Below are 26,859 nucleotides of genomic sequence, written 5' to 3' on the forward strand. Positions count from 1 at the left end.
CCTCTGACCCCGTGTGTTTCCCCCCACCCCGGAGGTTCCGGTTCCCTCCCCACACCCCAATGAAGACCCGCAGGACCAGTGGGGTTCAATCGGCCTCCAGTGTGTGGGTGGGGGTTGGTGAAGGCGGGGAAGGGGGGATGTGTAAACGGGTGGGTGTGTGGGGGGTGGGGGGGGGTAGTGTAAGTGGGTGTATGACTGTTGACACACACTCTCTGGCCCTGTTCCCCTGCTCCACCATCCCACGACTCTCAGAGTTTATCTCCGTTGCGTAACAGCGCCCATTCACAACAGGACGATGAAGCAACCATTTCCCCGCTGCAAACACACAAAGCCTTTAAAGTTCTTTGCCAGTTCCTCAAAAGTTCCGACTTGCAGACAAGTCGCCAGCTCTGTCAGATTTACCCACGCTTGGGTGCACAGGGTTTTCACACGCGATTAAAACTTGCCCGGGGGGGGGGGGGGGGGGGGGGGGGGGTAACGGTCACGAAGGAGTGATTCAGCTCGGATTCCCGAACAGACAGCAGCGTCACGCAGACCGTTCGCTGAGCTGCTTCGGGCCTCCTGGTCAGTGACTCTCTCCCTCTCTCCCCCTCCCCCCCCCGACTCTCAACGCCCCAAAAAAAAACAGACTCAGCACATTTCTTGACAGCTTGCAGTGACTCAGGAGGCTGGAACTGGCTGACTTACAGTTTTCGACTGAAAATACTTCCCTTCGACCGCAAGTTTCTAAACTGACCCCTCCAGCTACCCGCACACCTCCCCATCTCTGTGACCCCCTCCAGCCCCCCACACCCCTCCCTGTCTCTGTGACCTCTTCCCTCCCCTTCTCTGTCACCCCCTCCCTCCCCTATACACCTCCCCGTCTCTGTGTGACCCCCTCTCTCCCCTACACCCCTCCCCGTCTCTGACCCCCTCCCTCCCCTACACCCCTCCGTCTCTGTAACGCCCCCTCCCTCCCCTACACCACTCCCCATCTCTGTAACCCCCCCCCTCCCTCCCTGTCTCTGTGACCCCCTCCAGTCCCTAGACCCTCTCACCATCTCTGACCCCCCCTTCCCCCCCCCCCCGGTCCCCACACACCTCCCCGTCTCCATCACCCCCTCCCTCCCCTACACCCCTCCCCGTCTCTGTGAACCCCTCCCTCCCCTACACCCCTCCCCGTCTCCGTGACCCCCTCCCTCCCCTACACCCCTCCCCGTCTCTGTGATTCCCCCCTACAGCCCCCACACCCGTTCCTACTAATCCTGAAATGATTAGGGGCAGATCCGTAGTGAGATTACTCCTCTAGTAGAACGAGCATTCCGGGTGGGAAATCACAACAACAAGACATGATTCATGAGGAGTTACTTCATGCGCACCAATTTGCTTTTGTTCAACTCTGCTGGCAAACATTAGCTGGCAGGTGTGTGGAGATTGCAAAAGGCACCTCACAGACGCAGTAGGAGATATCAGCAATGTGCATAACAGGTGTGTGTCGTGGTCAGTGACAAGCTGGGACACAACTTCAACAGGTCCCATTCCCACAGAATCCCAGACAGGTTAAACCGCCCCGATATCCCACGGGAAACGCAGAGCCTTGATGGGAAAGGGAGGAGGCCAAGGAGGGGCGGGGAGGTGCAGGGAGGGAGTTCCAGAGCTGGGGGACCCGAGCTGCCAATGGCGGACTGACAGAAATTGGGGAATCATCAAAATGCTGATGTTGGGCTGTTACGATTACCCGGAGTCACAGAGACGGTGTGTAGGAGAGGGAGGGGGTGACGGAGACGGGGAGGGGTGTAGGAGAGGGAGGGGGTGACGGAGACGGGGAGGGGTGTAGGGGAGGGAGGGGGGTGACGGAGACGGGGAGGGGTGTAGGGGAGGGAGGGGGTGACGGAGACGGACAGGGGTGTAGGGGAGGGAGGGGTGACGGAGACGGACAGGGGTGTAGGGGAGGGAGGGGGTGACGGAGACGGGGAGGGGGTGACGGAGACGGGGAGGGGTGTAGGAGAGGGAGGGGGTGACGGAGACGGGGAGGGGTGTAGGGGAGGGAGGGGGTGACGGAGACGGGGAGGGGTGTAGGGGAGGGAGGGGGTGACGGAGACGGGGAGGGGTGTAGGGGAGGGAGGGGTGACGGAGACGGGGAGGGGTGTAGGGGAGGGAGGGGGTGACGGAGACGGGGAGGGGGTGACGGAGACGGGGAGGGGTGTAGGGGAGGGAGGGGGTGACGGAGACGGGGAGGGGTGTAGGGGAGGGAGGGGGTCACAGAGACGGGGAGGGGTGTAGGGGAGGGAGAGGGTGACGGAGACGGACAGGGGTGTAGGGGAGGGAGAGGGTCACGGAGACGGGGAGGGGTGCAGGGACAACCTCTCCTCACAACTGAGACGCTCCATCCCAGGCAACATCCAGGTGAGTCTCCCCTGCCCTGCACTGCGTTTACATTCCTACAAGGAGCATCAGACAGGGCCAGCCCCGTCAGCCCAGACAGCGTGCAAGCTCTTGGCAGCCACAGACCTCTCCTTTCCCCGAGACATTACATCGCACCGTGTGTGGGTTCTGCCAAGATTCCAAACCCTGCTCTCAACGTCAATCCAGCGCTGTGGGAGGGGCGGCGAGGAGGGATAATCTCCCTGCCGCTTCTGGATTAACCAGCGCCATGCCCTGGCTTGCAGTGAACTCCCTGCCACATTTTCCCACAGCTCCACCGTTCCCCTGCCGCTAGTCACTCCCTGCACACACACAGCCCAGTACCAACGGCACGCCAAAGCTCTCATGACCGTGGGATCCCTCCCCAGCTCTCCGACACCACCTCCCTCACTCCCTCCCTTGGAGACAGCCTCCCGAGGCTGTCACACAGAGAAGCAGCAGAGTCCAAAAATCCACAAAGCTTCGGGGGTCTAATCAGCTCGCTCACCCCCTCCATTCCAGTACTCGCCCACCCCCCCCAAGCCCCCATCCAGAACCGATCGCCCTCCCCAGCCCCAACAACATCCACAGACTCTGCTGCCCCATCCCACACCTACCCCCGAAGGACCCCACACCCCCCAGCAGAAACGGGCCACCCCTTCGGTCACACGGCACGGAAACAGGCCCTTCAATTCCCATCCCAGCCGGTCCCATCTGCCCGCGTTTGGTCCCAGATCCCTCTGAACCTTTCCCATCCACAGACCTGTCCCAGTGTTGTTAATGTCCCTGCCTCACCCACTCCCTCTGGCAGCTCGTTCCATGTACGGACCACCCTCTGGGTGAAGAAGTTGCCCCTCGGGTCCCCTATTAAATCTCTCCCCCTCTCACCTTAAACCTGTGCCCTCTAGTTCTTGATTCCCCAACCCTGGTTGAGGGGAGGACTGTGCGCATTCACCCTATCGATGCCCCTCGTGGGTTTATACACCTCTGTAAGGTCACCCCTCACGCTCCAAGGAATAAAGTCCCAACCTGCCCGACCTCTCTCCGTAACTCAGTCCCTCGGGTCCCGGCAACGCCCTCGTAAATCTCCCTCTGCGCTCTTTCCAGCTCAGTGGCATCTTTCCCACAGCAGGGCGACCAGAACTGAACACAGTTCTCCAAGTGCGGCCTCACCGACATCCTGTACGACTGCAACATCACCTCCCGACTCCTGTACTCAGTGCCCTGACCGATGAAGGCCAGCGTGCCGAACGCCTTCTTCACCACCCTGTCTACCTGTGACCCACTTTCAGGGAACCGTGTACCTGTACCCCGAGGTCCCCCTGTTCTACAACACTCCCCTGTCATTTACCAGTCTATGTACCTGTACCCCGAGGTCCCCCTGTTCTACAACACTCCCCTGTCATTTACCAGTCTCTCTATGTACCTGTATACCCCTGGGTCCCCCTGTTCTATAACACTCCCCAGGGCCCTGCCGTTCACTGTGAAAGTCCGACCCTGGTTTGTCTTCCCAATGTCTTGCACACTACAGCAGAATTCAATGAGACTTCCAGACACCCTCTGCCGCCTCAGTGTGCTGGGACAGGGAGGAGTTCATTCCCACTGCACTAGGATAGGGAGACGGGAACTGTGCATGGTGCTCCCAGTGTGGTCAAACCCAGGGATACGGAGATGGGAACCGTGCATGGTGCTCCCGGTGTGGGTCTGACCCAGGGGTATGGAGACCAAAGCTGGGTGCCACTAGTAACAGGCCTCCAGTCCGACAGACAATCTCTGACCATTGCTTCCTGCTTCCTACCATGCAGCTAATTATCCACGCAAGCGAAGTTTCACCAATGTCTCCTACAGCTGTACTGGGACCTTCCAACTCCTGCACTCAACTGCCCAGACCGAGCAGGGTGATGGCTGGCCAACAAACCCAGAGTGGGCAGGACTCTCAACAGTGCAGAGGAACAGAGGGATCTTGGAGTCCGCATCCATAGATCCCTCAAGGTTGCCACGCAGGTCGATAGGGTTGTTGAGAAGGCGTATGGTGTGTTGGCCTTCATTAGTCGGGGGATTGAGTTCAAGAGCCGCGAGGTGATGTTGCAGCTCTATAGAACTCTGGTCAGACCACACTTAGAGTATTGTGTTCAGTTCTGGTCGCCTCATTATAGGAAGGATGTGGAAGCTTTAGAGAGGGTGCAGAGGAGATTTACCAGGATGCTGCCTGGATTGGAGATCATGTCTCAAGAGGATAGGTTGAGTGAGCTGGGGCTTTTCTCTTTGGAGAGAAGGTGGATGAGACGTGACTTGATAGAGGTGTACAAGATAAGAGACGTAGATCGAGTGGACAGAGACTTTTTCCCAGGGCGACAATGGCTAACACGAGGGGACATAATTTTAAGGTGATTGGAGGAAGGTATAAGGGGGATGTCGGGGTAAGTCTTTTACACAGAGAGTGGTGGATGTGTGGAACACACTGCCGGCAGAGGTGGTGGGGGCAGATATATCAGGGACATTTAAGAGACGCATGGTTGATCGAGAAATGGAGAGAGCTATGTGGGAGGGAAGGGTTAGGTAGATCTCAGAGCAGGATAAAATGTCGGCACAACATTGTGGGCTGAAGGGCCTGTACTGTGCTGTAATGTTCTGTGTAACCCCAACTCCCTGGGTCAACGAGATGAGGGAGCCAACTTACGGTGGACGCTGAGGGTGATGTTGATGACCCGCTCTTCCGAGAAGCCCTTGAGGTTGGTGATCTTGGCGCACTTGAGCTGAGACTCGGAGGCCGTGTCTCCCACGTGGACCCAGCACACGGTCTCCTTGGCGTAGATGAAGTCCATGGCGGTGGTCTGCTTGGTCCTGACCGGGTTGATGAAACTGATGCTGACCCCTTGGAGGTTGCTAGCGATGATGGTCTGGGAGTTGGCAATGAGGAGGACCGGGGGCCGATCTACCGGTTCTATCAGGAGAGAGAGAGGATCATACTTAACTCAGTGGTATTGCTATTGGTTTATTATTGTCACTTGTACCGAGGTCCAGTGAAAAACTTGTCTTGCAACCGATCGTACAGGTCAATTCGTTACACAGTGCGGTTACATTGAGTTAGTACAGAGTGCATTGAGGTAGTACAGGTAAAAACAATAACAGTGCAGAGTAAAGTGTCCCAGCTACAGAGAAAGTGCAGTGCAATAAGGTGCAAGGTCACAACAAGGTAGATCGTGAGGTCAGAGTCCATCTCATCGTATAAGGGAACCGTTCAATAGTCTTATCACCGTGGGGTAGAAGCTGTCCTTGAGCCTGGTGGGACGTGCCCTCAGGCTCCTGTATCTGCTACCCGATGGGAGAGGGGAGGAGAGAGAATGTCCCGGGTGGGTGGGGTCTTTGATTATGCTGGCTGCTTCACCAACGCAGTGAGAGGTAAAGACAGAGTCCAAGGAGGGGAGGCTGGTTTCCGTGATGCGCTGAGCTGTGTCCACAACTCTCTGCGGTTTCTTGCAATAACCGTAAGCCTAGTGGCGTGGTGGCATGACAACCACCTTGGCAATTCCCGGCCACTGTCTGTAAGGAGTTTGTACGTTCTCCCCGTGTCTGCGTGGGTTTCCTCCGGGTGCTCTGGTTTCCTCCCACATTCCAAAGACGTACGGGTTAGGAAGTTGCGGGCATGCTATGTTGGCGCCGGAAGCGTGGCGACACTTGCGGGCTGCCCCCAGAACACTCTACACAAAAGATCTGTTTCACTGTGTGTTTCGATGTACACGTGACTAATAAGGAAATCTTATCTTCTTGTCATCTGTACCAAGGTACAGTGAAAAACTTTGTTTTGAATTCCATCCACACAGATCATTTCACCACATCAGTACATTGAGGTAATACAAGAGAAAAGCAATAACAGAATGCAGAATAAAGTGTCCCAGCTGCAGAGAAAGTGCAGTGCAGGCAGACTATAAGGTGCAAGGGCCACGACCAGGTAGATTGTGAGGTCAAGGATCCATCTCATCGTACTAGGGAACCGTTCAATAGTCTTATAACAGCAGGGTAGAAGCTGTCCTTGAGCCTGGTGGTACGTGCTTTCAGGCTTTTGTATCTTCCACCCGACGGGAGGGGGGAGAAGAGAGAATGTCCGGAGTGGGTGGGGGTCTTCAATCATGTCGGCTGCTTTCCCAAGGCAGCGGGAAGTGTAGGCAGGGTCCACGGAGTGGAGGCCAAGAGGGACCCACACAGACACGCCAAGCACGTGCGCGCGCAAATATGGACAGCTGTATGTGCACTTTCTCTCTCTCTCTCTCACATGCACGAGGTCTCTCCCATACATGCCCATACACAAGCAAGATACAGTGTCAGCCAGAATGTGGATTCTTTCACTCTAGGACTTACACACACACACACACACACACGCACGCACGCACACGCACGCACACGTGCCAGGAGTCGTGAATAGACACACACACACAACTGTCTCTCACACACACCTGCCAAAAAATACACAAATTCACATGGTACCCCTCTCACACATACACACAAACATTTCTCATGCAGACACATCAGCCAGCAAGACAGACACACAACTGTCTCTCACTCTCTCACACACAAACCACACACACCTTTCTGTCTCTCGCACACACACAGGCACACACTACACACACAACCGTCTCTCTCCTCTCCTTACTCTCACACACACACAGTTCTGTCTCTGGCACACCCGTTCACCACAGGCACACCCTCTCTCTTGCACACACACACAAACCCCCCCCCCCCCCCCCGTCTCTGGCACACATACCAGGCAGCAAGTTACACACACACACACACACACACACACCCCTCTCCGGCGCTCTCTCTCTCTCTCACACACACACACACCCCCCTCTCTCTCTCTCTCACACACACACACACACACCCCTCTCCGGCTCTCTCTCTCACACACACACCCCTCTCCGGCTCTCTCTCTCTCTCTCTCACACACACACACACACACACACCCCTCTCTCTCACACACACACACACCCCTCTCTCTCACACACACACAAACACACACCCCTCTCTGGTTAGCTCTCTCTCTCTTTCTCTCTCTCTCTCACACGCACACGCAAACACACACACACCCCTCTCTCTCACACACCCCCTCTCACACACACCTCTTTCTCACGAGCACACACGCGCACGCACACACACATCCCTCTCTCACACTCCCCTCTCTAGTTAGCACTCTCTCTCTCACACACACACAAACCCCTCTCTCTCACACACTCCCCTCTCTAGTTAGCGCTCTCTCTCTCTCACACACACACACCCCTCTCTCTCTCTCTCTCACACACACACACACACACCCCTCTCTCTCTCTCACACACACACACACCCCTCTCTCTCTCTCACACACACACACACCCCTCTCTCTCTCACACACACACACACACACCCTCCACTCTGGTTTTATCCCTCTCTCTCTTTCTCACACACACTCACCCCCTCTCCTCTCTGGTTTTATCTCTCTCTCTCTCCTCCTCTCCCTCTCACACACATCCCTCTCTCAGACACCCCCCCCCCCCCACCAACATGGTGTTCCTATGCACCTTACACCAACACATGCACTATGTTCCCCACACACAGGCCAGCCCAGTAAACATACTGCACACAACCTATGCACTGAGAGCACACGTAGGGCCCTAAATCACAGCCTTCACTGCGGTTCAATCTGAACCCGCAGCGGTTACAGAGGAGAGCAAACAACAAACTGTAAAACCCAACCCAGGAGGGCGGGGAGCGGAGACTGCCCACTCCGCATACACAGAGAGCGAGGTGTGCCTCAGACACAGGGACGCAGGTGACCCGCCCCAGAACCCGTGTCCCGTTCCCACGGCCCGCTGAGTCATGCCAGGTCCCACACCGGTGACCACACCACGCTGAAACTCTGTGTCCGCCTCAGATCACCAGCCGTTTCCACACCTACCAGAGTGAACACACTCAGACCCCACACCCCTCCACGGCTGTCACCTCCTCCCTCCCCTACACCCCTCCCCGCCTCCGTCACCCCCTCCCTCCCCTACACCCCTCCCCGCCCCCGTCACCCCCTCCCTCCCCTACACCCCTCCCCGCCTCCGTCACCCCCTCCCTCCCCTACACCCCTCCCCGCCTCCGTCACCCTCTCCCTCCCCTACACCCCTCCCCGCCTCCGTCACCCCCTCCCTCCCCTACACCCCTCCCCGTCTCCGTCACCCCCCTCCCTCCCCTACACCCCTCCCCGACTCCGTGACCCCCTCCCTCCCCTACACCCCTCCCCGCCTCCGTGACCCCCTCCCTCCCCTACACCCCTCCCCGCCTCTGTGACCCCCTCCTCTCCAGCACCAACACGGGACCACACCTGACAACCTCTCCCCGTTCCCGGCCCAACGGCTGGACAAATTTCTCACCGTTTTTTGCTTTGCAGGACTTGTTATCGGGCTGGAGAAGGTATCCTTCGACACAGCTGCAGGTGTAGGAGCCCTCTGTGTTGGTGCAGGTCTGGCTGCAGGTCCCATAGATGGAACATTCGTCGAAATCTGCATTCCCAAAGAGATGGCTGTGCATCAGAACACCATGACGGAAAAGCAAGTGCATTAAAACTCCAAAGGATTTTCAGTTCTGGTCGCCTCATTATAGGAAGGATGTGGGAGCTTTAGAGAGGGTGCAGAGGAGATTTACCAGGACGCTGCCTGGATTGGAGAGCATGTCTGATGAGGACAGGTTGAGCGAACTGGGGCTTTTCTCTTTGGAGAGGAGGAGGATGAGAGGTGACCTGATAGAGGTGTACAAGAGGCACAGATCGAGTGGACAGTCAGAGACTTTTCCCCAGGGCGACAGTGGCTAACACGAGGGGGCATAATTTTAAGGTGAATGGAGGAAGGTACAAGGGGGACGTCAGGGGTAAGTTTTTTACACAGAGAGTGGTGGGTGTGTGGAACGCACTGCCGGCAGAGGTGGTGGGGGCAGATACATCAGGGACATTTGAGAGACTCTTAGACACATGGATGATAGAGAAATGGGGGGTATGTGGGAGGGAAGGGTTAGCTAGATCTCAGAGCAGGATAAGATGTCGGCACAACATCGTGGGCAGAAGGGCCTGTCCTGTGCTGTGACGTTCTATGTTCTACGTTCCAGCTCGGACGTCCTGGAGCTGAGAGCCTGGCGTCCCCTTACCCTTGCAAGTCGTTCCGTCCTCGGCCAAGGCGAACGAGTTGTTGCAGTAGCAGACCGCTCCGGTGTGCGTGACCGCGCATCGATGCTGGCAGCCGATCCTGGTACAGTTCTCGGCACCGTCTGTTGTTGGGGGAGGGGGGGAGGAGGGGGGGAGGGGGAAGAGAAGGAGACAGGTCAAACCCAAACACCTAACCCAAAGACATCCGCTGACGGGTCTCCGTGACAGCGTGGGGGGGGGGGGGGGGAACGCACGGGTCAGTGCAGGAATGTGACGCCAGAGGGGGAGGTCATCGGGGTCTGACGGTGGGGGGAGGGGTCCGGATTCGAGGGGCAAGGAGGGAGCGCCGCAGGGGGGGCGGTGAGGAGGGAGCAGAGCAGCAAGGGACGGGCGGCGAGGAGGGAGACCGTGGGAGGGGCAGCGAGGAGGGAGCGCCGCGCTGTGGGAGGTTAAATTAGTAAATTGGTTTATTACGGTCACGTGTACCGAGGTACAGTGAAAAACTTTTGTTCTGCGTGCCGTCCACACAGATCATCTCACCACATCAGTACATCGAGGTAATATAAGGGAAAAGCAGTCACAGAATGCAGAGTAAAGTGTCCCAGCTACAGAGAAAATGCAGTGCAGGCAGACAATAAGGTGCGAGGGCCACGACCAGGTAGATCGTGAGGTCAAGAGTCCATCTCATCGTACTAGCGGACCGTTCAATAGTCTTATAACAGCAGGGTAGAAGCTGTCCTTGAGCCTGGTGGTTCGTGCTTTCAGGCTTTTGTATCTTCTGCCCGATGGGAGGGGGAAGAAGAGAGAATGTCCGGGGTGGGTGGGGGTCTTTGATTATGTCGGCTGCTTTACCAAGGCAGCGGGAAGTGTAGACAGAGTCCGCGGAGGGGCAGCGAGGAGCAGGCTTTTTGCTGCCAACCAAAGAATTTTGGTGACAATTCACTTTGCTGATGGGGTAACTCAAAGAGAGTGAAGGGGGAGCTCAATCGCCTGTGTGTGTGTGTGTGTGTGTGTCTGTGTGCCTGTGTGTGTGTGTGTGTGTGTGTGTCTGCGGGCGTGTGTCTGCGGGCGTGTGTCTGTGTCTCTGTCTGGTCTGTGTGTATCTCTGTGTCTGTCTGTGTGTCTCTGTGTTTGTGTCCCTGTGTGTGTGTGTGTGTGTGTGTGTGTATCTGCGGGCATGTGTCTGTGTCTCTGGTCTGTGTGTGTGTACCTCTGTGTCTGTCTGTGTGTCTCTGTGTTTGTGTCCCTGTGTGTGCGACTGTGTGTGCGTGTGCGTGCGCCTCTGTGTCTGTCTGTGTGTCTCTGTGTCCCTGGGTGCTGCGGTTCGCTCCCACGTCCCAACAACGCGCAGGGTCGGTGGGTTAATCGGCCGCTGTGAATCGTGTTGGGTGAGGGGCAGCATCTGGGAGCAGTCGGTGGGAACGTTGGGGGGGGGGGGACAGAATGGGATCAGCGTGGACGGCTGGTTAATGGGGGGCACGAACAAGCTGGGCCAAAGGGCCTGTTTCTGTGCTGAGGTCACTTGGGGTTCCTCCTGTCAGAGATGTCAAAACATCCTCCACTCTGAGCTGTTGCACTTTGGGAGGTCAGATGTAAAGGGGACGGGACACCGTTAACGGCAGGACCCTTCACAGTGTCGGTGTACAGAGGGGATCTCGGGGTCCAAGTCCACAGCTCCCCTGAAAGTGGCCGCACAGGTCAACAGTGCGGTGAAGAAGGCGTACGGCACGCTCGCCTTCATCAGTCGGGGCACTGAGTACAAGAGTTGGGAGGTCACGTTGCAGCTGTATAAAACTCTGGTCGGGCCGTGTCTGGAGCATTGCGTCCAGTTCTGGTCACCCCCCCGTTACAGGAAGGGTGTGGGGGGCGCTTTGGAGAGGGTGCGGGAGAGGTTCACCAGAACGCTGCCTGGATTAGAGGGCATGAGCTATAAGGAGAGGTCGGACAGACTTGGGTTGTTCTCTCCGGAGCGGCGGAGGCTGAAGGGAGAGGTTTATAAGATGACGAGAAGCACAGATAGAGTAGACAGCCGGGATCTTTCTCCCCCCAGGGTGGGAATGTCTAATACCTGAGGGCGTGCGTTTAAGGTGAGAGGGGGGAAAGTTCACAGGAGATGCGCGGGGCAAGTTTTCTTACACAGAGAGCGGTGGAGCACTGTGGTCGGTTCTGGTCGACCTGCTGTGGGAAAGACGCCATTAAGCTGGAAAGAGCGCAGAGGGAGATTTACGAGGACGTTGCCGTGACTGGAGGGACTGAGTTATGGAGAGAGGTCGGGCAGGTTGGGACTTTATTCCTTGGAGTATAGGAGACTGAGGGGGAAAGTTCAGAGGAGATGTGTGGGGCAAGTTTTTTCACACAGAGGGCGGTGGGTACCTGGAAGGTGCTGCCAGGGGTGGGGGTGGAGGCAGATACGATAGAGGGGTTTCAGAGGCTCTTGGACAGGTACATGGATGTGCAGGGAATGGAGGGAAGTGGGCACTGTACCGGCAGAAGGGATTGGTTTAGTGAGGCGTTGAGTTAGTTTGGCACAACATTGTGGGCTGAAGGGCCTGTTCCTGGGCTGTACTCTTCTGCGTTCCCAGTGGGGAGGGCAGATCTGCCCAAGAAGGCTTCGAGAACATCCTCGAACTTTTCCCTCAGCCTGCTGCCACGCATTCCCGGAAGAAAGGGTGACTGCAACCTCAACTTTCCCTGAAGGCGGAGATACAGGTAGACAGGGCGGTGAAGAAGGCGTTCTGCACGCTGGCCTTCATCTGTCAGGGCACTGGGGACGGGAGTTGGGACATCCTGTTACAGCTGTACAGGGCGTCGGTGAGACCGCACAAGGAGCACTGTGTGCAGTTCTGGCCACCCGGCTAGAGAAAGGACGTCACTGAGTTGGAGAGGGTGCGGGAAAGATTCACGAGGATGTTACCAGGATTGGAGGGCTGCAGTTACAAGGAGAGACTGGACAAGCCGAGACTGTCTTCCCTGGAGCGAAGGAGGCTGAGGGATGACCTTGTAGAAGTTTATAAAACCACGAGGGGCAGAGATGGTCACGGTCTTTCTCCCCCCAGGGTAGAGGAGTCTAAAACTAGAGGGCACAGGTTTAACATGAGAGCGGAGAGATTTAACCGAGGGGCAACTTCTTCACCCAGAGGGTGGTCCGTACGTGGAACGAGCTGCCAGAGGGAGTGGGTGAGGCAGGGACATTAACAACATTTAAAGGCCACTCGGACAGGTTCATGGACAGGAAAGGTTTAGAGGGATATGGGCCAAACGCGGGCAAATGGGACAAGCAGAGATAGGCAGTTAGCATGGACGAGATGGAACGAATGGCCTGTTTCTATACTCCACGGCACTAATATCCAAATCTTCATCTAACAGATTACACAAGTAATTTTTCTTTTGACAACACAACAGGGCAAGTGAAATGGTGAACAGTTCGGAGGGGGAGATGAGGACCGTGAAGTAACTGCCAGCGTTCACAATCCAATTCCCAGGGAAAGGTGCGTCATCGCCAAACACCGAACTTCCGCACGGGGCGACTGTGAGGCTCCCTCTGCACCATCCCGTCGCACCCTCCTGGGGTCAGACACAGGGTGAGGCTCCCTCCGCACCGTCCCGTCACACACTCCCGGGGTCAGACACAGGGTGAGGCTCCCTCCGCACCATCCCGTCACACACTCCCGGGGTCAGACACAGGGTGAGGCTCCCTCCGCACCGTCCCGTCACACACTCCCGGGGTCGGACACAGGGTGAAGCTCCCTCCGCACCGTCCCGTCACACACTCCCGGGGTCGGACACGGGGTGAAGCTCCCCCCGCACCGTCCCGTCACACACTCCCGGGGTCAGACACAGTGGCTGGGGGGCAGGTGTTGTCACTGGCTGTACGCACCTCTGCAATGAGGTCCTTCATCGTAGCCATCCGAGCAGTCTCGAACCCCATCACACAGCTTGCTCATCGGGATACAGAGCTCCATCCCAAGACACTGGTATTCATTCACAGCGCACTTGAAGGCAGATTGATGCGGACCTGGCAGGGAAATACAACAGAATGGGCATGTAGTACATTAAACGATAACACCCTCCGCCAAGTCTCACCCGCTTATGATGCACCTCTTCCTTTCCCCGCACTCCAGGGCACTGACTGCAGGAGTCAGGTCGATGTGTCGCAGTCGTACAGGACATCGGTGAGGCCGCACTTGGAGCACTGTGTTCGGTTCTGGTCGTCCTGCTGCGGGAAAGATGCCACTAAGCTGGGAAAGAGCGCAGAGGGAGATTTACGAGGACGTTGCCAGGACTCGAGGGACTGAGTTACGGAGAGAGGTCGGGCAGGTTGGGACTTTATTCCTTGGAGTGTAGGGATGACCTTACAGAAGTGTATAAAAGCACGAGGGGCATCGATAGGGTGAATGCGCAGTCTTTCCCCCCCAGGGTTAGGGAATCAAGAACTAGAGAGCACAGGTTTAAGGTGAGAGGGGAAAGAGATTTAAGAAAATAAGAATGAGACGATACCTTTATTTGTCACACGTACGTAAAAATGCACACTGAAATACAACTTTTGCATAGAGTGTTCTGGGGGGCAGCCCGCAAGTGTCGCCACACTTCCGGCGCCAACACAGCATGCCCGCAACTTCCTAACCCGTACGTCTATGGAATGTAGGAACAGGGGAGCCGAGGGGCAACTTCTTCACCCAGAGGGTGGTCCATACGTGGAACGAGCTGCCAGAGGGAGTGGGTGAGGCAGGTACATTATCAACACTCGGACAGGTCTGTGGACGGGCAAGGTTCAGAGGGATATGGGCCAAACGCGGGCAAATGGGACGGGCTTGGATGGGAATCGTGGTTGGCATGGACTGATTGGGCCAAAGGGCCTGTTTCCGTGCCATGAGACTCTATATGCACCTTCCCTATACGGATTGCGGAGTTTCGAGGAGACAGCTCACCCCCACCTCTGCAAGGGGCGAGGAGTCTCAGGGGGTAATGCTGCACTTGATGCAGAGCGATTAATAAAATCTATGTTTCGTTTTGATGGTTCAAAGATCATCTCTGTACCGTTCACCATCCCGTCACACGTTCCCAAAGTCAGACACAGAACGAAGCTCCCTCTGCACCATCCCACCACACACTCCCGGGGTCAGACACAGGGTGAGGCTCCCTCCGCACCGTCCCCTCACACACTCCCAGGGTCCGACACAGAGTGAAGCTCCCTCCGCACCGTCCCCTCACACACTCCCGGGGTCAGACACAGGGTGAGGCTCCCTCCGCACCGTCCTGTCACACACTCCTGGGGTCAGACACAGGGTGAGGCTCCCCCCGCACCGTCCCGTCCCCAACTCCCGGGGTCAGACACAGGGTGAGGCTCCCTCCGCAATGTCCCACCACACACTCCCGGGGTCAGACACAGGGTGAGGCTCCCTCCACACCGTCCCGTCACACACTCCCAGGGTCAGACACAGATTGACAGGAGTGCAGCCCCAGTGAGTCACACTTCTAAGTTTCCTTCCAGCACTGAACCACAAATTGCTGGCAGTTGACGTTTCCTCTCGGAAGCTGCTCGTGACTTTTTGAGTGCCCAGCTGGGATACCAGACCTCAACATATACCCTCTCTTCTGCTTTCAATTGGTCTCCGTCAAGAGGTGGTTTTCTTTCAATGAATTAACTACTTATAAATAAACATAGCGAGAGCTCGAATTTCCTGGAGAAGGGAGCCAAATCTGCAGGGAAGGTGGCAAGGGACAATCAGAGCTCCTGAAACATCCGCTACCGGAACAATGAAAAGTTATTGAATAAAGAGTGTCACAGAATCTGAGAGAGGCATCACTTGAAACAGACCCTTGGGCCCACCAAATCCCGGTCTGGCTCTGACCCAGGGATAGGGAGACGGGAACTGTGCACGGTGCTCCCGGTGTGGGTCTGACCCAGGATAAGGAGACGGGAACTGTGCACGGTGCTCCCGGTGTGGGTCTGACCCAGGGATAGGGAGACGGGAACTGTGCACGGTGCTCCCGGTGTGGGTCTGACCCAGGATAAGGAGACGGGAACTGTGCACGGTGCTCCCGGTGTGGGTCTGACCCAGGGATAGGGAGACGGGAACCGTGCACGGTGCTCCTGGTGTGGGTCTGACCCAGGGAGGGGAAAAGCAATTCACCCACCAACCCCCGCATGTCATTGCGATGTGGGAGGGAAACGGAGCACCTGGGGGAAACCCGCGTGGTCACAGGGAGAACGAGCAAACCACACACACACACACACACACACACACACACACACACACACACACACACACACACACACACACACCACTGGAGGTCGGGATCAAACCCGATTCTGTGGGGCTGTGAGGCAGTGGCTCTCCCCACCAAGCCACTGGAAGTGACGACTAGGCCAGTGTTGAGATATCGCAAACAGAAATGTTTTAAGCAGTGTGCACGTACAAACGTGACTTCACAGAAGTGTCCATTATGGTCTCAAGTACCCAGATACAGTGACACACTTTTGTCAGGCAGGCCATCCAGACAGATCGTTCCGAACACACAGAACATCAAGGCAGTAACAGGGAACACAGACTGCAGAATACTGTGTTTCAGTTACAGAAAGAGTACAGTGGAGGCAGACGATAAGGTGCACGGGCGACGACGCGGTAGATTGGGAGGTCATCTTTCAGTGTATGAGAGGTCTGTTCAAGAGTCTGGGAACAGTGGGATGGACACTGTCATGGAGACTGGTGTGTACGTGTGTGTGTATGTGTATATGAGGAAGAAAGAGAGAGAGACTGGCACAGTGTGTGTATGAGAGAGAGAGAGAATCTGCATTGTGTGTGTGTGTGTGTGTGTGTGTGATCTGCATCGTGTGTGAGAGATCTGCATTGTGTGTGTGTGAGATCTGCATCGTGTGTGAGAGAGATCTGCATCGTGTGTGAGAGAGATCTGCATCGTGTGTGAGATCTGCATCGTGTGTGTGAGAGAGATCTGCATCGTGTGTGAGAGAGATCTGCATCGTGTGTGAGATCTGCATCGTGTGTGTGAGAGAGATCTGCATCGTGTGTGTGATCTGCATCGTGTGTGTGAGAGATCTGCATTTTGTGTGTGTGAGATCTGCATCGTGTGTGTGAGAGATCTGCATCGTGTGTGTGAGATCTGCATCGTGTGTGAGAGAGATCTGCATCGTGTGTGAGAGAGATCTGCATCGTGTGTGTGAGATCTGCATCGTGTGTGTGAGATCTGCATCGTGTGTGTGAGATCTGCATCGTGTGTGAGAGAGATCTGCATCGTGTGTGTGATCTGCATCGTGTGTGTGAGAGATCTGCATCGTGTGAGAGAGAGATCTGCATCGTGTGTGATAGAGCTGCATCGTGTGTGAGAGATCTGCATTGTGTGTGTGAGAGATCTGCGTTGTGTGAGAGAGAGATCTGCATTGTGTGTGAGAGATCTGCATTCTGTGTGAGAGAGATCTGCATTGTGTGAGAGAGAGATCTGCATTGTGTGAGAGAGAGATCTGCATTGTGTGTTTGAGATCTGCACTGTGTGTGAGAGATCTGCATTGTGTGAGAGAGAGATCTGCATTGTGTGTGAGAGAGATCTGCAGTGTGTGAGAAAGAGATCTGCATTGTGTGTGTGTGTGTGTGTGTGTGTGTGTGTGTGTGTGTGTGAGAGAGAGAGAGAGAGAGATGGGGGGTACTGTTTATACCGCAGTGTGTCAACCGCTCTGGGTAACTGTGTAGAGTCACTGTTTATTCACGGTGAGGGTCACTGTGTAACTGTACAGAATCACTGCTTATTCAGGATGTCTTGCAGCTGACTTGGTATTGGTATTGGTTTATTATTGTCACTTGTACTGAGGGCCAGTGAAAAACTTGTCTTGCACACTGATCGTACAGGTCAATTCATTACACAGTGCAGTTACATTGAGGCAGTACAGGATGCATTGATGTAGTACAGGTAAAAACAATAACAGTACAGAGTAAAGTGTCCCAGCTACAGAGAAAGTGCAGTGCAATAAGGTGCAAGGTCACAACAAGGTAGATCATGAGGTCAGAGTCCATCACGTCGTATAAGGGAACCATTCAATAGTCATCACCGTGGGGTAGAAGCTGTCCTTGAGCCTGGTGGGACGTGCCCTCAGGCTCCTGTATCTTCTGCCCAATGGAAGAGGAGAGGAGAGAGAATGCCCGGGTGGGTGGGGTCTTTGATTATGCCGGCTGCTTCACCAAGACAACGAGAGGTAAAGACAGAGTCCAAGGAGGGGAGGCTGGTTTCCATGACGCGCTGGGCTGTGTCCACAACCCTCTGCTGTTTCTTGCGGTCCCGGGCAGATTGCACAGATATCTTCATGCAAGTGATCAGCTCCGCCTGGGGGTCGGACTCAGGGGAACAGACCCTTTGGCCCAACCTTTCTATGCTGACCAAGATTCCCATCCAAGCTGGTCCCATTTGCCCGCGTTTGGTCCATATCCCTCTGAACCTTTCCCATCCACGGACCTGTCCGAGTGTTGATAATGTACCTGCCTCACCCACTCCCTCTGGCAGCTCGTTCCACGTACGGACCACCCTCTGGGTGAAGAAGTTGCCCCTCGGGTCCCCTATTAAATCTCTTTCCCCTTCTCACCTTAAACCTGTGCCCTCTTAGTTGATTCCCCAACCCTGGGGGGGAAAGACTGTGCGCATTCACCCTATCGATGCCCCTCGTGGGTTTATACACCTTTGTAAAGTCACCCCTCACGTTCCAAGGAATGAAGTCCCAAACTGCCCGACCTCTCTCCGTAACTCAGTCCCTCGAGTCCTGGCAACATCCTCGTAAATCTCCCTCTGCGCTCTTTCCCAGCTCGACGGCACCTTTCCTACAACAGAGCGACCAGAACTGAACACTATACTCCAAGTGTGGCCTCACCGACGTCCTGTACAACTGCAACCTTGAGGGGTCTGTTATCACATCCCCTCTTCTTCAGCCCTCTGCCTTACCTTACCAACAAGACCAAACATGAAAAGACAGACTTGCCCTTTCAAAAACACACTCCAAAGCAGTCAACAGACAGTGACACCCATCCCCAAAATACAGCCAGCACAAAGCCAGCTCACACGGTGTGACAAGGCTCCCAGGCTAACAGAGTGATAGATATTTGCCCTCATCGGGAGACCACAGTCAGTGCGGATCGGTAGCAACATCTCTTCCTCGCAAGCCATCAACACAGGCACTCCTCAAGGATGCGTGCTTGGCCCACAGCTCTACTCTCTCTACACCCGTGACCTTGTGGCTTGCCACAGCGCTAACACTATCCATAAATTAACCGATGACACCACCGTCATTGGCAGAATCTCAGATGGCGACAAGGAGGCATACAGGAGTGAGGCAGATCAGCCAGTCCAGCAGTGTCACAACGACGACCTCACGCTCAACGTCAGCGAGACCGAGGGACTGACTGTGGACTTCAGGGAGGGGAAGTCGGGAGAACACACACCAGTCCTCACTGAGGGCTCAGCGGTGGGAAGGGTGAGCAGCTTCAAGTTCCTGGGCGTGAACATCTCAGAGGATCTATCCCGGGCCCAACACATTGATGCAATCACGAAGAAGGCATGCCAGCAGCTCTACTTCGTTAGAAGTTTGAGGAGATTCGGTCCATCACCAAAGACTCTTGCAAATTTCTACAGATGTACGGCGGGGAGCGTTCTGACTGGTTGCATCACCGCCTGGTACGGAGGCTCCAACGCACAGGGTCGCAAGAGGCCGCACAGGGTTGTAGACTCAGCCAGCTCCATCGTGGGCACAACCCTCCCCAACCATCGAGGACATCGGTGCCTCAAGAAGGCAGCATCCGTCACTAAGGACCCTCACCACCCGGGACATACCGTCTTCTCGTTACTACCATCGGGGAGGAGGTACAGGAGCCTGAAGACCCACACTCAACGATTCAGGAACAGCTTCTTCCCCTCGCCATCAGATCCCTGAACCCGTGAACACCACCTCGTTATTTTGTTAGCTGAAGTAAGTTGATGTCTTTGCCACAAAACCACAGATTTCACATCATCTGGGCTGGTCGGTGACAGTGAACCTGGTTCTGACACAAGCCCCAGGGCACCAAGAACCTTGCAGGCAGGTCTGGGTTACCCCCACCCCCACAGCGCTCCCTCCTTGCTACCCCTCCCGTGGCACTCTCAGACTGGCAAGACCCCTTCCTGCGATTCCAGAGCACATACTGCCTCGCGCCCGAGGGACTAGCTCGACCGGCTTGAGTTTCACTTCATGGAACACGATACAACCCACCAAATAATTACTTCCCCACAGTTCGCAGGGGCCTCCACATAACTACAAGACTCCGTAACATATATATATAAAAAAAAACTTCTCAGATTCCAGTTATTCACTTGTAACTACCTGCTGTTTTCAAAACACGAGTTTAACTTCTAAATCCGCCAGGAACGACTGACGCATCCATTGTGAGGCAACATGCTGGAGATATTTGACAATCCTGGAGATTACCTCCTGGGTTAATTTGCTTCCCGCTGGGAGTGTCGACGGAACAAGGGCCAGGCGCTGACCGATCCACTGAGGGCTCGGATTCTGCGGCACGGAAACAGGCCCTTCGGCCCACCGAGTCCGGGCCGACCGTCAGCAACCCATTTGCACTAATCAATGTCCGTCACCAAAGACCCTTGCAAATTTCTACAGATGTACGGCGGAGAGCGTTCTGATCGGTTGCCTCGCCACCTGGTATGGAGGCTCCAGCGCGCAGGGTCGCAAGAGGCCGCGGAGGGTTGTAGACTCAGCCAGCTCCATCACGGGCACAACCCTCCCTGTCATCGAGGACATCGATGCCTCAAGAAGGCAGCATCTGTCACTGAGGACCCTCACCACCCGGGACATACCCTCTTCTCGTTACTGCCATGGGGGAGGAGGTACAGGAGCCTGAAGACCCATACTCAACAATTCAGGAACAGCTTCTTCCCCTCCGCCGACAGATGTCTGAATCCATCAACACTACCTCGTTATTCATCTTTTGCACTATTTATTTTCGCAACTTGTAGTAATTTTTCTGCCTCGCACTGTACTGCTGCCAGAAAACAACACATTTCCCGACAAACGTCAGTGATGATAAACCTGGTTCCAGTTCTGATTATGATTAAATATCCGCGCCGGACACGATTCTGAATTAAACTAAGTCCCTTCTGCCTGCACAATGCCCATCTCCCTCCGTTCCCTGCACATCCAAGAGCCTCCAAAACCCCTCCCTCGTATCTGCCTCCACCCCCACCCCCGGCAGCACATTCCAGGCCCCCACTGCTCTCTGTGTAAACAAACCTGCCCCGCACATCTCCTTTGAACTTTCCCCCCTCTCACCTAAAATGCACGCCCTCTGGCGTTGGACATTTTGACCCTGGGGGAAAAGGTCCAGACTGCTGACCCTCTCAAGTTCCTCCAGCAGAATGTGTGTCGCTCAGGATTCCAGTATCTGCAGTCTCTGCCCCCAGATCAGTAAATGGCAGGACCCTTGGGACCTCTCATATGCCGAAGGACACACTCTCCGTCTCCCCAGCCTACCTGGTCGTGGCCCTTGCACCTTATGGTCTGCCTGCACTGCACTTTCTCCATAGAACATAGACCCCTTCCTCCCACATATCCTTCTATTTTAAATTCCTCCATGTGCTTATCTAGCAAACTCTTGAATTTGACCAATGTACCTGCCTCCACCACCACCCCAGGCAGCGCATCCCATGCACCAGCCACTCTCTGGGTGAAAAACCTTCCTCTGATATCTCCCTTGAGCTTCCCACCCATTACTTTAAAGCCATGCCCTCTTGTATTGAGCATCGGTGCCCTGGGAAAGAGGCGCTGGCTGTCCACTCTATCTATTCCTCTTAATATTTTGTACACCTCTATCATGTCTCCTCTCATCCTCCTACTCTCCAAAGAGTAAAGCCCTAGCTCCTTTAGTCTCTCCTCATAATCCATACTCTCTAAACCAGGCAGCATCCTGGTAAATCTCCTCTGCACCCTTTCCAATGCTTCCACATCCTGTAATGAGGCAACCAGAACTGGACACAATACTCTAAGTGTGGTCTAACCAGAGTTCCGCATTCTGTTTTACTACCTTACCACCTCGATGTACTTGTGTGTGGAATGATCTGCACGGATGGCAAAGCGTTTATCTCGGCACATGTCATAACCGCAAAAAAAATCAAGCCTCCAACTGCGCAGATGGTTTCAAAGTGGAGCCAAGACTCCCTTTGCAGTTGTGGGCTGGCTACTTCGAACGCACTTTGAACCCAGACCCCAAACCCATGCATCCACCCACCAGAGTGCGAGGACCGGCTGGTACTTACAGACGTCCGCTGTTTCGTCGGAACCGTCGGGACAGTCCTTCTCTCCGTCACACCTCCAGCCTTTCGATATACACGTTATGCCGTCCTTGCAGACGAACTGCTTGGGGCTGCAGGTTTTCTGCGCTGCTGGGGAGAAGGGTAACACACAGGCGTGGTCAGGAAGCTGCAGGGGAAGTCCGACCTCGTGTCACGGGCCCGCTGTATAGCGCTGACCCAGGCACAACCGCGCAGGGAAGTGTGGAGGTACACACTTCGGATGTTCCCTTGTTGCGTTTTGGAAGGACAAATCAAGGTAGGACATACACAGTAAATGGTAGGGCACTGAGGAGTGCGGAGGAACAGAGGGATCTGGGAGTTCAGATACATAATTCCCTGAAAGTGGCGTCACAGGTAGACAGGGTTGTAACGAAGGCTTTTGGCATCCTGGCATTCATAAATCAAAGTATTGAGTACAGGAGTTGGGATGTTATGGTGAGGTTGTATAAGACATTGGTGAGGCCAAATTTGGAGTATTGTGTGCAATTCTGGTCACCGAACTCCAGGAAGGATATCAGTAAGATTGAAAGAGTGCAGAAGAGATTTACTAGAATGTTGCCGGGTCTTCAGGAGTTGAGTTACAGGGAAAGATTGAACAGGTTAGGACTTTATTCCTTGGAGCGTAGAATAGTGAGGGGAGATTTGATAGAGGTTTACAAAATGATGAGGGGTATAGACAGAGTTAATGCGAGCAGGCTCTTTCCACCTAGATTAGGAGAGATAAGTACGAGAGGACATGGTTTTAGGGTGAAAGGGGGAAGGTTTAGGGGAAACTTCTTCACTCAGAGAGTGGTGGGAGTGTGGAACAAGCTGCCATCTGACGTGGTAAATGCGGGCTCACTCTTAAGTTTGAAGAATAAATTGGATGGATACGGACGGGAGAGGTCTGGAGGGTTATGGACTGGGTGCAGGTCAATAGGACTAACGGAACAAAGTTTTGGCACAGACTAGAAGGGCCGAATGGCCTGTTTTCCGTGCTGTAGTGTTCTATGGTAAGTATCCTGACCTGCTGCATTGTGGTCTGGTCAAAATCCAAGTGGAGTTTATTCTCTCTCTCTCTCTCTCTCTCACACACACACACACACACAAAGTCCGTGTGTGCACAGGTGCAATGAAAAATTTCCCTGCGGCAGCATCACAGGCACAGAGCGTCAGAAACACAACGTTCACAAGAAAAACACAGATTATACAAGAAGGAACACAACTAAAGCAAGGACAAAGTCCACTGCAGTGCAGAGCGGTCCCAGTGCTGCTGTACTGAGGCAGTGATCAGGGTTGTGCCGGTCGGTTCAAGAACCGAATAGTTGAAGGGAAGTCGCTGTTCCCGAACCTGGTGGTGTGGGGACTTCAGGCTTCTGTACCTCCTGCCCGACGGGAGCTGCGAGGAGACGGCACGGCCCGGAGGGTGGCGGGATCTCTGACGACGGACGTTGCCTTCTTGAGGCAGCCCCTCCTGTAGATACTCCCGACGGTGGGGAGGGATGTGCCCGTGATGTACTGGGCTGAGGAAATTGCATTCCCTTAAGAAGCGATCACGAGGAAGCCGCGCCAGCATCTTTACTTTCTTAGGTGAAAGAAGTTTGGCTTGTCACCAAACACTCTGACAAACTTCCACAGATGTCCCATTGGAAGTCTCCTGACTGGCTCCATCACGGTCTGGGACAGGAATTCAAGTGGGCAGGAAGCTGCAGAGAGCAGTGGACCCAGCCCCAAAGCAGCCGGCATAATCAAAGACACCACCCGCCCCAGGACATTCTCTCTTCTCCCCTCTCCCATCGGGCAGAAGATACAAAAGCCTGAAAGCACGTACCACCAGGCTCCAAGACAGCTTCTACCCCACTGTTATAAGACTATTGAACGGTTCCCTAGTACGATAAGACAGACTCTTGCCATCACAATCTACCTGGCCCTTGCACCTTATTGTCTGCCTGCAGTGCACTTTCTCTGTAGCTGGGACACTTTACTCTGCAGCCTGTTATTGCTTTTCCTTCTATATTACCTTAATGCACTGACAAAACATAGAACACTACAGCACAGTACAGGCCCTTCGGCCCACGATGTTGTGCCGACATTTTATCCTGCTCTGAGATCTATCTAACCCTTCCCTCCCACATAGCTCCCTCCATTTCTCGATCAACCATGCATCTCTTAAATGTCCCTGATATATCTGCCCCCACCACCTCTACCGGCAGTGCGTTCCACACACCCACCACCACTCTGTGTAAAAAACTTACCCCTGACATCCCCCTTATACCTTTCTCCAATCACCTTAAAATTATGCCCCCTCGTGTTGGCTACTGTTGCCCTGGGGAAAAGTCTCTGACTGTCCACTCGATCTGTGCCTCTTGTACACCTCTGTCGTCACGTCTCATCCTCCTCCTCTCCAAAGAGAAACGCCCCAGCTCGCTCAACCTATCCTCATAAGACATGCTCTCCAATCCAGGCAGCATCCTGGTAAATCTCCTCTGCGCCCTCTCTAAAGCTCCCACATCCTTCCTATAATGAGGCGACCAGAACTGAACACAATACTCCAAGTGTGGTCCGACTAGAGTTCTGCATTCTGTTTTATTCCGCATCATTCTGCAGTGCAATAAGGTGCAGGGTCAAACAAGGTAGATCGTGAGGTCAGAGTCCATCTCATCGTAGAAGGGAACCGTTCAATCGTCTTATCACCGTGGGGTAGAAGCTGTCCTTGAGCCTGGTGGGACGTGCCCTCAGGCTCCTGTATCTTCTACCTGATGGGAGAGGAGAGAAGAGAGAATGATCCGGGTGGGTGGGGTCTTTGATTATGCCGGCTGCTTCACCAAGACAGCAAGGGGTGAGGACAGAGGAATTCATGTTTGAGAGATCTGAGAACCTGGGAAGAGGCCCGGGACAGAGCAGCCCATGATCGCACCGGGAGGTAACACAGGCCTGGGGGCCACGAAGTGTCCTCCTCAGCAACACCCCCCCTCCCCTGAGGACCATGGAGACAGAACAGCACAATCTGCTTCACGTTACTTAAAAGGGAGATTTGTCGCTAATCTGCAGAAATCTCCCCACAGAGGGAACAAAAAGCAAGGCGATCAATATTCTGGACACAGCCAGCGAGGATCCAGCTCAGTAAGTCCTCTGACCTAATTTACCAACAGCACACAAGCTGCCATTGTGACGAAGTGTGCTGGAAAACCGATTTGCGAGAACAATGCGCGTTCAGTTACGGTCCCGCGATCCCGCGGGGGGGGGGGGGGGGTGCGTCTGACCACAATGTCCGAGGAAATCTCCTTCAAATCAGGGAGGGAGGGAGTCAGGGCAAACTGACCGTCCTGTCCGAGGAAGTCGATGTCAAGTTTACTGCCGTCTGCACACGTCCATGTGTGCACAGCTGCAATGAAAAACTTCAGCATCACAGGCACAGAGACACAACATTCACAGGAAAAGCGTAAATTAAACACAATTTTTACAAGAAAGAACACTATTAGAACAACAAAAAAACAAGTCTGTTGTAGTGCAAAGTGGTCCCAGTGTTGCTGTACTGAGGCAATGATTAGGGTTGTGCTGGTCGGTTCAAGAACCGAATGGTTGAAGGGAAGCCACTCTTCCTGAACCTGGTGGTGTGGGGACTTCAGGCTTCTGTACCTCCTGCCAGACCCTGTTCTATAACACCACCATCAGGTCACCCTGGGGGGGAGAAAGATACCGGCTGTCTACTCTATCTGTGCCTCTCGTGATCTTATAGACCTCTCCCTTGATCCTCGGCCACTCCGGAGAGAACAACCCAAGTCTGTCCAACCTCTCCTGAAAGCTCATGCCCTCTAATCCAAGTGGCATTCTGGTGAACCTCCCCCACACCCTTCCTGTAACGGGGCGACCAGAACTGCAAACTCTCCCCTTGAGCGTGATACTGACCCAACTAACCAAATCTTACTTGAGCTTAAAAAGCAGGAAACAGATGGGGTAGCGCAGCAGCTAGCATAACGTTATGACAGCACCAGCGACCCGGGTTCAATTCCCAGCCACCGCCTGTAAGGAGTTTGTACATTCTCCCCCACCGCGTGTCTGCGTGGGTTTCCTCTGGGTGCTCCGATTTCCTCCCACATTCCAAAGACGTAGGGGTTGGGAAGTTGTGGGCGTGCTATGCTGGCACCAGAAGTGTGGTGACACTTGCGGGCTGCCCCCAGAACACTCTACGCAGAAGGTGCATTTCACTGTGTGTTTCGATGTACGTGTGGACTAATAAAGAAATCTTATCTTAATTCACAGGCAGGAATGGGGGCTGGTGAGCAGATTCAGGATAAGTCCAAGCCCTCCCTGGGTTAAACAACCCAGGACTTATCAACAGCCCCTAGGTATGAACAAGCTGCCATATCATTATTAAATTCAAAAGTCTGACGTACATTTATTCCTGCGGAAGGCAGAACTAGTTTCCTCCCTCTCTCTCTCCACTCATAGTAACTGTTGTAAAGTTGTAAATCACTTGTGAAGGAGCTGCTGAAGTGTGGACAAGATCCCACGGAGGGGAGGCTGGTTTTCGATGTGTGCTAAGCTGTGTCCACAACAGATCACCGAACACTCCGACAAACTTCTACAGATGTCCCGTTGGAAGTGTCCTGACCGGTTGCATCGCGGGCTGGGACGGCGATTCGAATGGGCAGGAAGCTGCAGAGAGCAGCGGACCCAGCCCCAATACGTCACGGGCACATCCCTCCCCACCGTTGGGAGTACCTACAGGAGGGGCTGCGTCAAGAAGGCAACGTCCATCGTCAAAGATCCCCCCACCTATCCGGGCCGGGCCGTCTTCTCACAGCTCCCGTTGGGCAGGAGGTACAGAAGCCTGAAGTATTGGTATTGGTTTATTATTGTCACGTGTACCGAGGTCCAGTGAAAAACTTGTCTTGCACACCGATCGTACAGGTCAATTCATTACACAGTGCAGTTAAACTGGGTTAGTACAGGGCGCATTGATGTAGTACAGGTAAAAACAGTAACAGTACAGAGTAAAGTGTCCC

General features: G+C 54.6%; 1 protein-coding gene across 1 annotated transcript in view; it reads right to left on the minus strand.

The window, feature by feature from the left end:
* Nucleotides 1-23,514, minus strand: part of LOC127566888 (low-density lipoprotein receptor-related protein 1-like) — a 177,398-nt gene extending 153,884 nt beyond the window's left edge. Inside the window, 6 exon segments of the mRNA XM_052009403.1 lie at nucleotides 5,063-5,326; nucleotides 8,772-8,900; nucleotides 9,538-9,657; nucleotides 13,413-13,550; nucleotides 21,836-21,958; nucleotides 23,202-23,514. Of these exon segments, the coding sequence (XP_051865363.1) occupies nucleotides 5,063-5,326; nucleotides 8,772-8,900; nucleotides 9,538-9,657; nucleotides 13,413-13,550; nucleotides 21,836-21,958; nucleotides 23,202-23,388 (961 nt within the window). The 5' untranslated portion in view covers nucleotides 23,389-23,514.
* Between the last annotated feature and the right edge of the window lie 3,345 nt (nucleotides 23,515-26,859).

Source organism: Pristis pectinata, chromosome X (assembly GCF_009764475.1).
Source record: "Pristis pectinata isolate sPriPec2 chromosome X, sPriPec2.1.pri, whole genome shotgun sequence".
Classification (NCBI taxonomy): domain Eukaryota; kingdom Metazoa; phylum Chordata; class Chondrichthyes; order Rhinopristiformes; family Pristidae; genus Pristis; species Pristis pectinata.